This window comes from Sprattus sprattus, assembly GCF_963457725.1.
Source record: "Sprattus sprattus genome assembly, chromosome: 20".
NCBI lineage: Eukaryota > Metazoa > Chordata > Actinopteri > Clupeiformes > Clupeidae > Sprattus > Sprattus sprattus.
Genome location: NC_137918.1, coordinates 26398230 through 26415729, shown reverse-complemented (window position 1 = coordinate 26415729; position 17500 = coordinate 26398230). Strand labels below are relative to the sequence as shown.

The following is a 17500-nucleotide window of genomic DNA, read 5'->3' as shown; positions in this document are numbered from 1 at the left end:
AGGGAGGCAAGGAAATCAAACACCACTGTAACTCCGACACTGAGTCATCTATAAGAACACACACATTAGCATACATATAGGGGCAGCTTTTTCGGCGGCAACGGAGTAATCCAGAAAAGGCACGTTTTCAAATATAGAGTGGTTTATTTGTCTTTCTGTTAACTCAAACAAAGGCTCTCCATCGTACTATCACGGTTGGGAAATGTATTGCCTCTTCCGCTCTAGTGGGCTCGGAGCTGGCATGGCCCTAGATCACATGTCAATTAGCAGCTGTCAATCATTCAATCACAGCCAGACAGTTCAACACACAGAACATAGCAATGGTAGTATTCACTTTCACATCATTTTAAACCATTATTAGAATTGAATTGTTTCATTAACTCAACTTAAACTTAAACATTAATAATCCAGATACATTTGGAAACTTAAATTACATAAAGGCTCAAACATACATGCACGTGGACGTACATGTTGCAACAGGGTGCACACACACACACACACACCACACACACACACACACACACACACACACACACACACACACACACACAGGTTGAGGACTCACTTGTGTAATGATGGCGTCTAGTCCGTTGGCACCCCAAGCGTAGTCCATTGGGTTGGAATGAAGCATGCCCCTGTGAACACCACATATTCAGACCAACACCACAGCATTCCACACAAGCCGCCCCCCCCAGCCCCCCCCCCAAAAAAAAACCACACACACACACACACATTCAGACCAACACCACAGCAACCCACACAAGCCCCGCCCCCCCCCTACACACACACACACACACACACACACACACACACACACACACTCAGACCAACACCACAGCATCCCACACAAGCCCCCCCCCATCGCTAACCATCGTTTCCTCTTCTTCCTGTGCTAACTTAAAAAAGAAGCAAGATATAATAACTCTAACAACCTACATATTGTTGCTTTTTACGTTTTGAAAATGCCAGGTCAAGATTCATATTGAGGATTGGTCCCTTCTCTACACAGGCAAGAGGCATGCAGCTGGGCACATAACATGGTCCACACACACACACACACACACACACACACACACACACACACACACACACACACACACACACACACACACACACACACACCACACACACCACACACACAAACACACACACCACACACACACACACACACACACACACGTGGGCACGTACCATGGTCCACACACACACACACACACAGGTGGGCACGTACCATGGTCCACACACACACACACACACACAAACACACACACACCCCCACACAAACACCCCCCCCCCCCCCCCACACACACACACACACACACACACACACACACAGGTGGGCACGTACCATGGTCCCATGCCCATGTTGGGCATAGCTGTGGGCGCGATGATTCCATTGACTAACTGCTGAATGATTCTAGAAGGAGGAGACAACGTCTTCGTTAGTTTTCTGTCAGACGGAATCAGAATGAGTCAGAATCAGTCTTCTTCTCAACCACAGAAACCTGAGTCTAGCCATATCTCTTGTCACATAAGCCTGTGGAAAACTACTACTTAACTCGACTTTACAGTAGTTACATTCCAGCACTTTTTATTTCCTATGTAAAGAGGTATTTATTATTACACTAGGTCTCTATTGCTCATAGCTTGATTGTTCTCTCCTTTGTACGTCGCTTTGGATAAAATCGTCTGCTAAATGACTAAATGTAAATGTAATGTAAAACTTCATATGGCTAGCTCTGTCAGATAAAGTCTTCATCACAGACCAGAAAAGCCTGTAGATGATGGACACTCAATCCCATTTAAAGTCTCCAGTCACTGTTTAACTAGAACTAATACAAATGAAACATAAAAGTCCTAATCTGATAACCTAACTGCCTAACAGTCCACTGAGCATCAAAGGACCCTGCATAGCGGCCTGGCACGAGGCTAACTATGAGCTTACCCCTCTAAAGTGGGCACCAAAGGACCCTGCATAGCGGCCTGGCACGAGGCTAACTATGAGCTTACCCCTCTAAAGTGGGCACCAAAGGACCCTGCATAGCGGCCTGGCACGAGGCTAACTATGAGCTTACCCCTCTAAAGTGGGCACCAAAGGACCCTGCATAGCGTCCTGGCACGAGGCTAACTATGAGCTTACCCCTCTAAAGTGGGCACCAAAGGACCCTGCATAGCGTCCTGGCACGAGGCTAACTATGAGCTTACCCCTCTAAAGTGGGCACCAAAGGACCCTGCATAGCGGCCTGGCACGAGGCTAACTATGAGCTTACCCCTCTAAAGTGGGCACCAAAGGACCCTGCATAGCGGCCTGGCACGAGGCTAACTATGAGCTTACCCCTCTAAAGTGGGCACCAAAGGACCCTGCATAGCGTCCTGGCACGAGGCTAACTATGAGCTTACCCCTCTAAAGTGGGCACCAAAGGACCCTGCATAGCGTCCTGGCACGAGGCTAACTATGAGCTTACCCCTCTAAAGTGGGCACCAAAGGACCCTGCATAGCGGCCTGGCACGAGGCTAACTATGAGCTTACCCCTCTAAAGTGGGCACCAAAGGACCCTGCATAGCGTCCTGGCACGAGGCTAACTATGAGCTTACCCCTCTAAAGTGGGCACCAAAGGACCCTGCATAGCGTCCTGGCACGAGGCTAACTATGAGCTTACCCCTCTAAAGTGGGCACCAAAGGACCCTGCATAGCGTCCTGGCACGAGGCTAACTATGAGCTTACCCCTCTAAAGTGGGCACCAAAGGACCCTGCATAGCGGCCTGGCACGAGGCTAACTATGAGCTTACCCCTCTAAAGTGGGCACCAAAGGACCCTGCATAGCGGCCTGGCACGAGGCTAACTATGAGCTTACCCCTCTAAAGTGGGCACCAAAGGACCCTGCATAGCGGCCTGGCACGAGGCTAACTATGAGCTTACCCCTCTAAAGTGGGCACCAAAGGACCCTGCATAGCGGCCTGGCACGAGGCTAACTATGAGCTTACCCCTCTAAAGTGGGCACCCCCTCGTGCCCTCGTGAGCCCTGTCTCCTCGGGACGTGTCGCCCGCGTGGTTGCCGAGCGCCGTACCGTTGCCGTGACGCCATCTCCCTCTCGCGCCGGTTCTCGGCGTCGCGGTTGTCCTCGGGCGGCTGCATACCTGGCGTGAGGCTGAAGCCGTCGTCGAAGATGCCGAGGGCAAACTGACCGTAGCCGTGCGGGAACGTAAACATGTGCTGGTCCACATTCTGTGCACAGGGTGACAACACGCGTGTGTGTTAATACAAACACAAGACTAACAACACACGTGTGTTAATACAAACACAAGACTAACAACACACGTGTGTGTGTGTGTTAATACAGACATAAGACTAACAACACACGTGTGTTAATACAAACACAAGACTAACAACACACGTGTGTGTGTGTGTTAATACAGACACAAGACTAACAACACACGTGTGTTAATACAAACACAAGACTAACAACACACGTGTGTTAATACAAACACAAGACTAACAACACGTGTGTTAATACAAACACAAGACTAACAACACACGTGTGTTAACACAAACACAAGACTAACAACACGGGTGTGTGTGTTAATACAAACACAAGACTAACAACACACGTGTGTGTGTGTTAATACAGACACAAGACTAACAACACACGTGTGTGTGTGTTAATACAGACACAAGACTAACAACACACTTGTGTGTGTGTTAATACAGACACAAGACTAACAACACACGTGTGTGTGTGTTAATACAAACACAAGACTAACAACACACGTGTGTTAATACAAACACAAGACTAACAACACACGTGTGTTAATACAGACACAAGACTAACAACACACGTGTGTGTGTGTTAATACAAACACAAGACTAACAACACGCGTATGTGTTAATACAAACACAAGACTAACAACACGCGTATGTGTTAATACAAACACAAGACTAACAACACACGTGTGTTAATACAGACACAAGACTAACAACACACGTGTGTTAATACAGACACAAGACTAACAACACACGTGTGTTAATACAAACACAAGACTAACAACACACGTGTGTTAATACAAACACAAGACTAACAACACGCATGTGTGTTAATACAAACACAAGACTAACAACACGCATGTGTGTTAATACAAACACAAGACTAACAACATGCATGTGTGTTAACACAAACACAAGACTAACAACACACGTGTGTTAATACAAACACAAGACTAACAACACACGTGTGTTAATACAAACACAAGACTAACAACACGCATGTGTGTTAATACAAACACAAGACTAACAACACGCATGTGTGTTAATACAAACACAAGACTAACAACACGCATGTGTGTTAACACAAACACAAGACTAACAACACACGTGTGTTAATACAAACACAAGACTAACAACACACGTGTTTTAATACAAACACAAGACTAACAACACACGTGTGTGTGTGTGTTAACACAAACACAAGACTAACAACACACGTGTGTTAATACAAACACAAAACTTACATTTAACGGGCTCATGATCCTGCACACACAGACTGGGGAGATCAGGGACTCACCTCAAACGTGGGTCGCGTCTGGTCACTGGTGGAGGCTGTGGAGGAGGAGGAGGAACCATTCTCGGCGCTAGACAGGAACCAAAGGGAGAGGAATAGTTCTCGTTAGGAGCTGATGGTCACTGGTGAGTTGAGGGAGAGGAGTAGTTCTCTTAGGGAGAGGAATAGTTCTCGTTAAGGAGCTGATGGTCACTGGTGAGTTTAGGGAGAGGTATAGTTCTCTTTAGGAGCTGATGGTCATTGGTGAGTTTAGGGAGAGGAATAGTTCTTGTTAGGAGCTGATGGTCACTGGTGAGTTTAGGTGTGGGAATAGTTCTCTTTAGGAGCTGATGGTCACTGGTGAGTTTAGGGAGAGGAATAGTTCTCACTGGTGAGTTTAGGGAGAGGAATAGTTCTCACTGGTGAGTTTAGGGAGAGGAATAGTTCTCTTAAGGAGCTGATGGTCACTGGTGAGTTTAGGGAGAGGAATAGTTCTCTTTAGGAGCTGATGGTCATTGGTGAGTTTAGGGAGAGGAGTAGTTATCTTTAGGAGCTGATGGTCACTGGTGAGTTTAGGGAGAGGAATAGTTCTCTTTAGGAGCTGATGGTCACTGGTGAGTTTAGGGAGAGGAATAGTTCTCTTTAGGAGCTGATGGTCACTGGTGAGTTTAGGGAGAGGAATAGTTCTCTTTAGGAACTGATGGTCACTGGTGAGTTTAGGTGTGGGAATGTGCAGCAGAATAAAATATTAGGACATGTAGAAACTACACACAAAAATCTACACCATTCTTTAAAAGGTGCTCAGGAATTAACCTGAGGGGAACTCCAGTCATCTTATCTCCAAGATCAATAGTCTAACTCTATAATAAATTTACTTATTTTGTTGGATCTTACTAGTGAAGAAGAAAACGACCTTTCACTGAGATTTTACAGCTTCAGCTTGATGTTCTAGGCCTTTTACAAAACACATGCAGAAAAAGCATTTTTGTATTGCTTAAAGCGTGGGTGAGAACCGTCAGCATGTTTTCTATGTTTAAAGCGTGAGTGAGAAGCCGTTTATTTGGCTGTTTGTCATCTGACATTAACTCCAAAAGAACCCTGGTAGATTGGCAGAGTGAGGTAGTGGCTACCAGTGCAGTGGGTCAGAGAAGCCACACTCAGCCAGTCTGGGAGTTGGAACTAGGAACTTCCCACTACTCACGTTCCGTTAGCTAGCTAAATATTAATAGAATAGTATAATAATAATAGAATATAAATAGCCATACTGAACCTGACGTGTTTTGTATTTTGTTTTACTTGTGCAGATACTCCGTATGTCAACAGGTATGTTGCTCCAATGCCAACATGTGTGTGTTATGCGTGCATTGTTGTTTTAACTGTTCGTGCACTGGGTTGCTTTTGTGTGATAATGTGTTGTTGAATATAGCTAGGAAAAGAGATATGCCTGTCAGCGACACTCCGTATGTCAACCGTTGTTTGTTTATACAACAGGAAATAAAGAACTAGTTATTGAAGAGTTAGTCAGTCCTCAGTTTGACCACCGTCAAAATAATAATAATCCTCAGCCAGTCTGGGAGTTGGCGAGGGGTGTTAGCAGCCGCGTCTTTAACCAGGAAACCACAGGGTATGATATATCAAAATAACTGCACACATGAATTACAAAAGGTCCAACATCAAACTAATCGTGTCGCAAGAAGCCCCCCAACTCACACCCCGTCACCTTAGGATAAATGAATGAGTGATGCAGGCCACCGTGCCACCATATTAGTCAGTCGTACTTCTGTTAACAAAGTCCAATTCTACGTCTGACGATGCCTTCATGTGTGTGCAGTCAATCGCTACGGTTACCTGGGGGTAAATGGCTCTCACCGCCATCTGTGCTTTAACGCTAGCCTGGTCATACACCTGGCTGACATACAGAGAATCATCATATCAGACCTTCATACACCTGATTGACATCCAGAGGACCATCATATCAGACCTTTATACACCTGATTGACATACAGAGAATCATCATATCAGACCTTTGTACACCTGATTGACATACAGAGAATCATCATATCAGACCTTTATACACCTGATTGACATACAGAGGACCCCGTCCCACCCTGACCGGCCTGCCAGTTCCCTCTGGGATGCCCCTGTTGCCATGGAGCCCAGGGTGGTAAGAACTTGCAAGCGACGGGAAAATGCCTGACTCCTGACAGCATCCATCTCTAGAGCCAGACCCAATCTGACTCCTGACAGCATCCACCTCTAGAGCAGGACCAAATCTGACTCATGACAGCATCCACCTCTAGAGCTGAACCCAATCTGACTCCTGACAGCATCCACCTCTAGAGCTGAACCCAATCTGACTCCTGACAGCATCCACCTCTAGAGCTGAACCCAATCTGACTCCTGACAGCATCCACCTCTAGAGCTGAACCCAATCTGACTCCTGACAGCATCCACCTCTAGAGCCAGACCCAATCTGACTCCTGACAGCATCCACCTCTAGAGCTGAACCCAATCTGACTCCTGACAGCATCCACCTCTAGAGCCGGACCCAATTCAGCACAGACTCCAAGAGGATAGCTATTGGAAATCTGAAACGGGCTCATCATCATGGGACAAAAAATAAATATAAATCGTGCTTTCTCTAAACACATTCTCTTTTAATTCTGCCATTGGCAATATCCTCTACAAAGGCTAACGCTGCCACTGTTACTAGACTTTGTATTGCAAAGCATAACATTAGCGCATACTAATAAGTGTACTTATTTAACTGTATACACCTTGGTGTGCCTTTACTTCAAATAAGGCTTAAGTGCCAATACTGTGTAACTCAAACTAATTTCAATAGCTGCACTGTATAGCCTCCGAGTTTCACCAAAACCGTTCAAAATGTGCTGACGCCAGACACAAAGTGGGCGTGGAGGTACGCACATACACTCACGTTTATTTTGCACTTGATACATCCAACTCTGAGCGTGAAAGATGGCATCCGCAACGTTTTTATGTGCGCGCAGCGCTTGTCCGTCGGCACAGCGCACATAAAGACCAAATGAAGAACATCTTCTTTTAACGTGAGTCTGAAAGACATCCCATCCCTCAGCAACAGCTCTGAAGCAAAGTGCCCATTGAAGCAGTGTGTGCCGGTGTGGTGCCTTGAGGCTGCTGTATGTTGGACCACCTGTGGTACCCGTTGCTAAGCACTCTCCTCACGAGATGAAGATGCTGGTATGGCAGGCATTATGTTGGACCACCTCACCTGTGGTACCCGTTGCTAAGCACTCTCCAAACGAGATGAAGATGCTGGTGGTGGCAGGCATTATGTTGGACCACCTGTGGTACCCGTTGCTAAGCACTCTCCTCACGAGATGAAGATGCTGGTGGTGGCAGGCATCTCTGCAGGCCAAATCCTCTCCCTGACTTTCCCACTTTTCTGGTCTTACGGCCCCCTGCTGGGACACACACAGCCCTGTGACCCTGTGACCCTGTGACCCTGTGACCCTGAGACCCTGAGACCCTGTGAGCCTGTGACCCTGTGACCCTGTGACCCCGAGATCGTGTGACCCTGAGACCCTGTGACCCTGTGACCCTGTGACCCTGTGACCCTGTGACCCTGTGATCCTGTGATCCTGTGATCGTGTGCCCTCAAACCAGCCGCCAGGCAGAAGAAACTGGTGTCTCCATCTGGAGCGGACAACCATGGGTTAAAGTGTGTCTCCATCTGGAGTGGACAACCGCGGGTTAAAGTGTGTCTCCATAGCAACCGTGGGTGCAGGTTAGGAGCAACACGACCGGGTGTAAGATAAAATCAGTTTAGTATAGGGTTATTAGGCAGAATAGGTTTCATCTCTAAACTGTTTTCTGACCAAAGTGAAAACAGGCCTGGTAAGGTCAGGTCACTAGCTACAGATTCTCTAGCAGGCCTGGACAGGAGAATGTGGCCTATGATACATAGTATGTCTCTAGAGAGATAAGATGGTCAGCTAGGGTGTGAGAAACAGAGGTGCAGGACCTTCACACGTAAATTGTCCTCTTGCTGAAAAACAAACAGATAAACCATGTCATAGATCCCATGACACCACCTGGTACCAGGAGGGGCCCACGAAATGACGTCAGTGAGAAATGGAGTATAAGAATTGTTGTTTCTTTAGGACAGATCAGAACTCCGGAGTCTCCTGTTGTGTTTACTGGATGCAATTGTCTTGTGAACTCAACTGTATTTGTGCTTCAACTTATCAAGTAAAGCTCTACCTTGTTACAACAAAACCTTCGTGCTGGCGTACTTTACCGGGTCTCGAACTAAACGCATAGTGTAAGAAATAATTATCTTACAGCTGGTCGACCCCGAGCGTGAGGACCCCCGTAAAAGCGCGCAGCTTCCCTGCCTGCGGCACGAGGCTGGCACAGGAGGGACCGTGGAATTCGATTTGACATTCAAAAAGGCATGCCTATATATAACTAAAAGGTAAGGACAGCCTATTTAACTAAATGTCCATAGTTAAGATATCATTCATAGTTAGTTTTTGACTGTCAGAACTGAATAACACGGGCGAAGTACAAGAGAGTGAATATATGATATTTTGTGGCACAAAGAATCTGCATGACTACTTTGCTGTGCTGTGATTTACAGAACAAGTACACATTGATTGGCTTTGTGTGTTCTTATTGTAAGACAGACAGTAGAATTGTTGGTATTGCATTGGAGTGGAGTGAGTGAGCGAGTGGGTGGAGTATTACATGCTGAGACGTCAGTAAGGCTTTGTGCACGAGAGGGCCGCATAGGCCGCACGCCTAAGTGAATTGAGAGACTGCTTGGTCAGTGAGTCAGTGGCAATTTGCGGTGGAGCACTGGTACAGGTAAAATTATATCACCGGTGATATAACTGTAGCAGCCCAGCACGCAAACCCTCTGACAAGACCTGATCTGAAGACGACAGTCTCGCTAGAATAAGGTTTCATATACCTTAGCGCCTTCCTATTAACAGGCGGTAGTCATTGAGTAGAATAAGGTTTCATACACCTTAGCGTCTTCTTATTAACAGACGGTAGTCGGTAGAATAAGGTTTCATACACCTTAGCGCTTTCTCTTTTACAAGCGGTTTTCATTGTGGAGAATACAGTTGTTTACAGCTTATTTTCTAAATTTTTATGTGGGTGGGGTGCATTTATTGCATTTATTTCTTTCCTGTATAAATTCAGGGAAAGGAGGGAATGTTATAAGATCATAACCAGTTCCGATAAACAACACGAGGGGAGGTAAAAGATATCATTCATAGTCTGGAGAAATTTGTGAATGAATATAGAAAAGCCACGAACAAACGGTGGTAATTATAGAATAATCAAACCATTCTCTGATTGGTGGAGCGACACTCTAAGGCACTACCCTGGTGAAGAAGGAGTTAAAATAATATCTGTAACACCACAAAACAGAACATTCTAGGAGGGCTTATAGTAGGACTAAGTCATGGCAGACCAAGAGAAAGATTTCAGAATTATAGTGCCAAACAGTCATTTTGGGGACTACACTGTGGTACAATGTGGTAAAGGAGGGAAGGAGATTGAAATGGCTTCAGCCACAACTGTGGTAGTAGTTACGACACAACCCACCGCCTCACAGGTGCATGATGCATCTCAGGCACAGCAGATACCACCATGGGAGAGGAGAGACATGAGTGGTGTCCAATGCTTCTTATGCGGAGCTCATGGTCATTACGCACGAAACTGCGAGCGGTCCATCAGCCCGAGAACGTGGGGTGAGTGCATGCCACTTATGTTAGGAGCGCAGGGTGATAACAGAGGGAGGTATAGGGGATCAGAAAGGGGAAAGGACGAAGGCGAAATGAACAAAGTTGAAAAAGAGGTGGAAGTTCAGAGAAAAAGAGGGTGACAGTCTGTAAAATAGATGCAGACGATGGACTGCATTTTTCATCGCAGCCTGATAGAGGAAATATTAGGGGATTGTGATAATAAAGACAATACTGCTTAAATAAAATAATACAAGTGCATAACGATTTGAGGATGAGGAGTTTGGCCTGATCAACCAAAAGTCTCTATCCAATGATTGAAATTGCCTAATAAAGCCGCAGGGGAAAGGTTGCGGGGCTAAAGATGTATGTTTTCCAACACTGGACGCATACAGAAACTGTGATGATAACGGGAGTTCGTAACATGCACTGGGGAATTTCGTTTTTTAAAGTTTGTAAAGTTATAAAAATGTTTAATCAAAAGCTAGGCAATTAAAAAGGGAATTGGTGCTTGAAATACATGTTAATGAAGAACAAAATTGTCACAAGAAATAGTCAGCCTCAGAGCACATTGAACAATGAAACTGTGACAGGGGCAACAATGTTAAAGTTAAAGGTAGTGGGGAAAACAAACAAATTATAGCATGGGTTAACACTGTCCAATAGTTGATTGTATAACAACGTGATATTGCTAACAAACAAACCTTTATTTCTTTTTAGGAACAAGCCATTGGGATTGAGTGTAAAGAAAAAACCTGGCTGTAACCAACTGGTCTATGCTAGATGGACAGAGACAGAGACCCTTAGGGGGAGAAAAATTCTCACACACGCGCTGCTGTACTAGAGAGAGGAGGGGCCAGGCCCACACTCATCAAGCTCTTACTGAACAATGACACACTCACAGGAGCAGCCACACACACACCCCCACCTTGGGAGAGTGGTGTTAGAAGCACCACATACACATCCCAGCGGTGCCTTTAGGACCGATGCACTAAGCAAACACACTCACACATAGGGGGGATAATATACAGCCTATACAGCCTATACAGCCTATACAACCTACTACCTCACGATTTGAGTTAAGATTCTGAACCCACAAATAATTATATGAAGTATACAATGCGTTAAGTGGATGCTATACAGTAGCCTATACATTGTACCAGCAACCTACAGCTGACTTAAAGAGGGGACGGGTAACTGTTTTTTGTTTTGTCTTGTCTTGTCTTGTTTGTGATTTTATGTTTTTCTACACATTAACAACATTGTCAACAAGAAACTAACTACCCCTATTTTTGCCCTAAAAATAGCTGAATGAGCCACTTGGAAACACCAAGGCCATTGTAAGATGGGCCAAGGCTAAACTTCTGATGGGTGGGTAAGAATGGAATGCAGACACAGTGTAGGAGGATTATGAAAGGAGGGTGAATGTAAGATAAGAGGAGAACTGAGACAGGAAAACATAGGGAGACATGAAAATTTGACAACTAGAACAGACACGAAAGAAAGTTAAACAGAGTAATTATAATGGGGTCAGGGTTCACAGGAGGATTTATGGGAAGCAGGTATAGCAGTGGTCTGAGATGGAATGAAGGGGGGGATATAGATAGCAGGATATAGCATGGCTATTACATACGAACTAGAGCTTGTCTGCAAACATGAGAATGAGACCCCTTGGTAACCCTAGGTCATATGATACCAGATGCTCAAATGCTGAGTCACCTCAAAATGGCATTGAATGTAATGTTTAACCAAGGAGAGGAGGATGTGTTGGATAATAACCTTTTACAGGACAAAGAGTGGCGGAGTGATGATGAACCAATGGAGGAGATGTTGGAGGCTCAATCAGATTTGTAAGAATGGAAGAGTAGACAGTCCAGAGGGAAGGGGACATGCTGCTAGCTTAAATGTGCTTGCTCATATTGCTTCATGTGCTAAGATTTTGTGGTAGGATGTATTTGGGTATGTCTTTGTGGGTGTTTTCTTCTATCCCTCTATTATGTTTACCAGTTAATAAAGTTAATATCGTAATATGCTGATTAAAAATGTATTCCTTAGTTAAAAATGTATTCCTTTAGTATAACATTGTGTGTATTCTATAAGTCGATCACATAGTCCATAGTGAAATTCAAGTGTGGGGTTTTTTATTTTTCATAAGAATAGGTGTTTAGACACGGAAAAGTTGCGCCTCGAGGGTGACCTCTCGTGAAAAGCATCGGCAATTCCACTGAGCCTATGGTGGAATGGATAATCTGTTAGGGGGGCAGAGAAATCCCGATGGCGAGGTAGCACTTCATGTGTACATTGCTTACGCTGTGCTAGTGGCTTAAGAGGGTGTTTTGATAGTAATTGTATAACGTAAAGAACCACACCCCAAAAAATTGTAACCTGGCTTCTTAGTGCTTTTGCTTGATGTGGTGTTGACCTCATAAATGAGGTCAAAGGAGGGAATGTAAGATAAAATCAGTTTAGTATAGGGTTATTAGGCAGAATAGGTTTCATCTCTAAACTGTTTTCTGACCAAAGTGAAAACAGGCCTGGTAAGGTCAGGTCACTAGCTACAGATTCTCTAGCAGGCCTGGACAGGAGAATGTGGCCTATGATACATAGTATGTCTCTAGAGAGATAAGATGGTCAGCTAGGGTGTGAGAAACAGAGGTGCAGGACCTTCACACGTAAATTGTCCTCTTGCTGAAAAACAAACAGATAAACCATGTCATAGATCCCATGACACCACCTGGTACCAGGAGGGGCCCACGAAATGACGTCAGTGAGAAATGGAGTATAAGAATTGTTGTTTCTTTAGGACAGATCAGAACTCCGGAGTCTCCTGTTGTGTTTACTGGATGCAATTGTCTTGTGAACTCAACTGTATTTGTGCTTCAACTTATCAAGTAAAGCTCTACCTTGTTACAACAAAACCTTCGTGCTGGCGTACTTTACCGGGTCTCGAACTAAACGCATAGTGTAAGAAATAATTATCTTACACGGGGCAGCAGCTGCCTCTGGCTCTGATCTGGCTCTGATCTGACTCTGATCTGGCCCTGATCTGGCCCTGATCTGGCCCTGATCTGGACCTGATCTGGACCTGATCTGGACCTGATCTGACTCTGATCTGGCCCTGATCTGGCTCTGATCTGACCCCAAATCCGTTGGTGTGTGCAAGTGTGGGAGGACATAACCCTGGACGATCTAGCCCTGATCTAACCCTGATCTAGACCTGAACTAACCCTGATCTAGACCTGAACTAACCCTGATCTAGACCTGAACTAACCCTGATCTAGCCCTGAACTAACCCTGATCTAGCCCTGATCTAACCCTGATCTAGACCTGAACTAACCCTGATCTAGCCCTGATCTAGACCTGAACTAACCCTGATCTAGCCCTGATCCAACCCTGATCTAGACCTGAACTAACCCTGATCTAGACCTGAACTAACCCTGATCTAGACCTGATCTAGACCTGATCTGACACCAAACCCATTGGTGTGTGCTTGCTCATGCATGGGAGGATCCTGACATACTAAAAAGTGGCATGCCCCTTATTGCAGCGATTCCACCCACCCATTTATAGCTGTGAATGTAGGGCAAGGCCAGAGAAGCCAGTGGGATACCTTGTTTCATCCAGCAGTTCCTCAATGAAACCAGACTCACATCGTGGACAGGTATATTCCTAAAGGGAGAGAGAGGGAAACAGAGACAGGCAGAGAGAGAGAGAGAGAGAGAGAGAGAGAAAGAGAGAGTGAGAGTGAAGACACTTTAAAAGTAAAGAACACTGTCACTCAGATGTAACAAAACAAGAATATTCAAATTAAATTTGAACTCAGTTTTCTTCATATACAGTATAGTGCCTTAACATATCCCAAGGAAGTCCCTAGAGTTAGAGCAGGAACACACAGGCAATAAACACAGGCACAGGCGGTAAACACAGGCACACATAGGCGATAAACACAGGCACACACACAGGCGATAAACACAGGCACACACAGGCGATAAACACAGGCACACAGGCGGTAAACACAGGCACACACAGGCGATAAACACAGGCACACACAGGCGATAAACACAGGCACACACAGGCGATAAACACAGGCACACAGGCAGTAAACACAGGCACACACAGGCGATAAACACAGGCACACACATGCGATACACACAGGCACATAGACACTTGTGGGAAATACCACCCTTGTGGGTTTGACATGTCACAGTAACATGTCACTGACAGCTTTCGTGTGGGTAAATCATCATGGTTACGTCCCATGGCAGATAACAAGGAATACACTGAACAGGGGAAGCCCTAGATCTCAAGTGCAAGGAAGTGTGTTACAGACGCGGCGCAGACCTAAGCTACTGGCGGATTAAGACTCACTGGGCCGACATGGGGATCAAAAGCCAGGTGTTTTCGGTGATGTTCCTATAGTAACGCCACCCGAGTCAGCCTAGGCCCTAGGGCTTGTATGAGGTTCCGTGCGATCTGAGCTCATTCTAGAGCCTATAGAAACAATGGCGGGGCATAGGGACCGCAGCACGGGGAGTATTGACAGCATTGTTTACATCCCTCATGCATTGTTGTGATGCTGAATAGAGTCATTGGGATGATGCTGTGGCAACGTAAACATCCCATGTCTTGCAGTGCAGTTTTGTCAATTACGGTCAGATATTACTAGAAAGTGATAATATAGGTAATTCTATGAACGCTGCTAAGGACATGACTTCAGGGGCTAACTACGCAACTGTGAAACATTGGATAGCGGCTCGTTTACTCCAAGTCAGTGACAACACGCAATAGTTTCATTATCGTGCAAAATAATTTGAACACTGGCCGTGAACGAGATGGCAAAGAGCGCTGATATTTATCTCAACCCTTAAGTTACTTACGGGCATACTAGCCAAGTTAACTGTGATTTGTCTTGTAACAACTATTGGCGGTACTTCAACAGCTCAAACCTTCACTTGGTAGTGTTCACAGCATATTCAACACTGAACACAACATAGCTTGCTAACAGATGACAAGTCAGCTTGATGATCCGTTGAGCTGGACAAGTCTGTGGATCTGTGTAGCGTTGTCCATCAAGTTCACTAGCATTTAGCCTACGTCTCACTAAGGTATGACTCGTTGCCAGTGGGGGATTTTCGGATGTCAGATTGCAAAGTTAGCGCAATAGCTAGATAGCAAGCTTACTGCCAAACGTAACGTTAGCTAGTGGTGGCCAACAATAACATTAACCACTGATGCTATCTAAGGGCTCTCTGTGGTCCGGCTGTCGAATTATGTCCCTCTTTCAGAAATGTTTTCAATGTTACATTAAAAGGCAGACGTTAGTGCCCAGCAGAAAACTATTTAGGTAACCCAACGTAACCTAGTTGGTTAAGAAGTCTAGTCAGTTCGTTAGCAGTCTGGCAGCTGGTTTGGTGAGCAGCCTTCGGCATTAAACCAAGGGTGAATTAAGACATAAAGTCTTATCTCATGTCTATACTCGAAGCGTGTCGGCATTCCGGAGAGTGCTGCCAAAGAAAGTTTCTTACCGGGAGACGTGGACTAATCTCTTCTGAGCATCGGTGACAGAAAAACCGGCAGGGCCGTGGGGGAGCTTCCGCCATCTTCTGATACACTGCGGGACTCAAATCGAGATAGAGAGTACGGGTCACGGGAAGGGACATAAACCGCACACAAAGACACAGGACGAGGGAGCTGCGTTCTATCGGGTGCATAAAGCGCTCGCTCTGTTTTGCTTTAGGCTTTGGTATTATGTGAATCTACACAGAGTGCAATGGTTTACACTACGTGTGTAACTATTGATATTTTTTGTTTACATATTTTAAAGGTGTTTCCTGAACAATGACCCCGTGAAGCCTAAAAGTAAAAAGAAGAAAGAACATTCACCCGTGGAAAACGTCCACCTGTGCCCATGGTATGACTATTGACACAGATCGATTAAAAACATATAACCTTGTGGAATCAATAAAGTCTATTTCTAATTTGTTCTGAGCATAAACTGTGTTGTAGCGCCATCAGCTGGATAAATGTATTTATTTTTTTCCGGAAGACGGGAGGGGAGCCCGGAAGAGGATTCTGTTTAGGACGTGTGTGCTCGTTGTCTTTGTAACACAGCGATGGATTCGAATGACCCAGGTAGAAGTTTCAGCAAATTCATCATTTAAATATAGACTAAGTACATGCACATTTACCAATAATTTCTTATTGGGATACAGCAGGTAGTTAAGGCTCTGCAATATCCGTGTATTATTTACTTACTACGCAGATAGCAAAAGCTAGTAACCTTAGAGATAACGTTACAGCTCAAGACTGGCCAGTTTGCTACCTGTGGCTAATCGATGTTCCCTAGCAACATCGAAGATCTTTTTTTTCAGTGCTGTTGAGCTCAATTCAATATAATGTATGAGCGACATTATTTTTTAAATCAGTTCATGCAACTCGTCCAAAATGAAGTGACATTAAATAGATTGCTTTGTGACCTAGCTAACTTTAGCTTAAACAACAGGAATGTTAGCGGCCCGCAATCATTTTTTTTTTAAGGAATGAAGTATGACGTTTTCTACACGAGGATTTTGAATGACTAGCCAGCTATTCACCGTTGCAAGTATTGTATCTAGCTGATGTATGTGCAGGATGGTAGGAATGGGACTGACATACTTCTAATGAAGTGGTCTGTCACTGTGTGTGCGGTAATGGTAACGCCAGCTACTGTGCGCTTGTATGTATTTCATGCACAACACTACGAATGCGAGGTTAGTGTGTTATGGCGAATCGGTGAACGCTGTTTAGGGGTTGGTAAAGAGCTGTCGTTAGGCTAGATTTCTTGCAGGGAGTTCTTTAATAAACCATAAAACATATCTGTACATGTTTCCGGAGTAGGATGATTATTGACTCGTATAAGCACCTTGAACACTTTGACGGGAGGAAGGGTACAAACGTATAGTAACTAGCTCCACTATTATTTTTTTTTACTTATCATTTCTATTGGATTAGTATGAATAGAGATATTTATATAAGTGAATCTTGTATACCATTTGTTTTTTAATTACCAGTGGTAGTATAACATAGTAAAGCTAATAAGCTTTCTCTGCTTGTCCCACTTTCTCCTTGACAAGTGACAAATGAGGGCTTGGTAATGTAAAGATGACATGAATGCCATGTAAACATGAAATAAGATATGTAGAAGATCCCTATGAACGAACCCTGTCCGATTTGAGGCTTTGTGCCGC

The 17500-nt window shown here is 44.9% G+C and overlaps 2 protein-coding genes across 4 annotated transcripts in view; one reads left to right on the top strand and one right to left on the bottom strand.

Moving 5' to 3' along the window:
* Positions 1–15874, bottom strand: part of rnf126 (ring finger protein 126) — a gene marked incomplete at its 5' end in the record, with an annotated part of 20393 nt that extends 4519 nt beyond the window's left edge. The window contains 6 exons of one of the 3 annotated variants that reach the window (XM_080859499.1): positions 566–635; positions 1349–1450; positions 2986–3227; positions 4561–4627; positions 13885–13943; positions 15800–15874. In XM_080859499.1, the coding sequence (XP_080715625.1) occupies positions 566–635; positions 1349–1450; positions 2986–3227; positions 4561–4627; positions 13885–13943; positions 15800–15874 (615 nt within the window). The remainder of the gene's footprint in view (positions 1–565; positions 636–1348; positions 1451–2985; positions 3228–4560; positions 4628–13884; positions 13944–15799) is intronic. The other 2 variants (XM_080859500.1, XM_080859501.1) reach the window with 2 other exon arrangements.
* A 492-nt stretch (positions 15875–16366) lies between these two features.
* The window catches only part of sugp1 (SURP and G patch domain containing 1), a 15839-nt gene continuing 14705 nt past the window's right edge, over positions 16367–17500 (top strand). Inside the window, exon 1 of the mRNA XM_080859117.1 lies at positions 16367–16406. Coding sequence (XP_080715243.1) covers positions 16388–16406 — 19 coding nt within the window. The 5' untranslated portion in view covers positions 16367–16387. The remainder of the gene's footprint in view (positions 16407–17500) is intronic.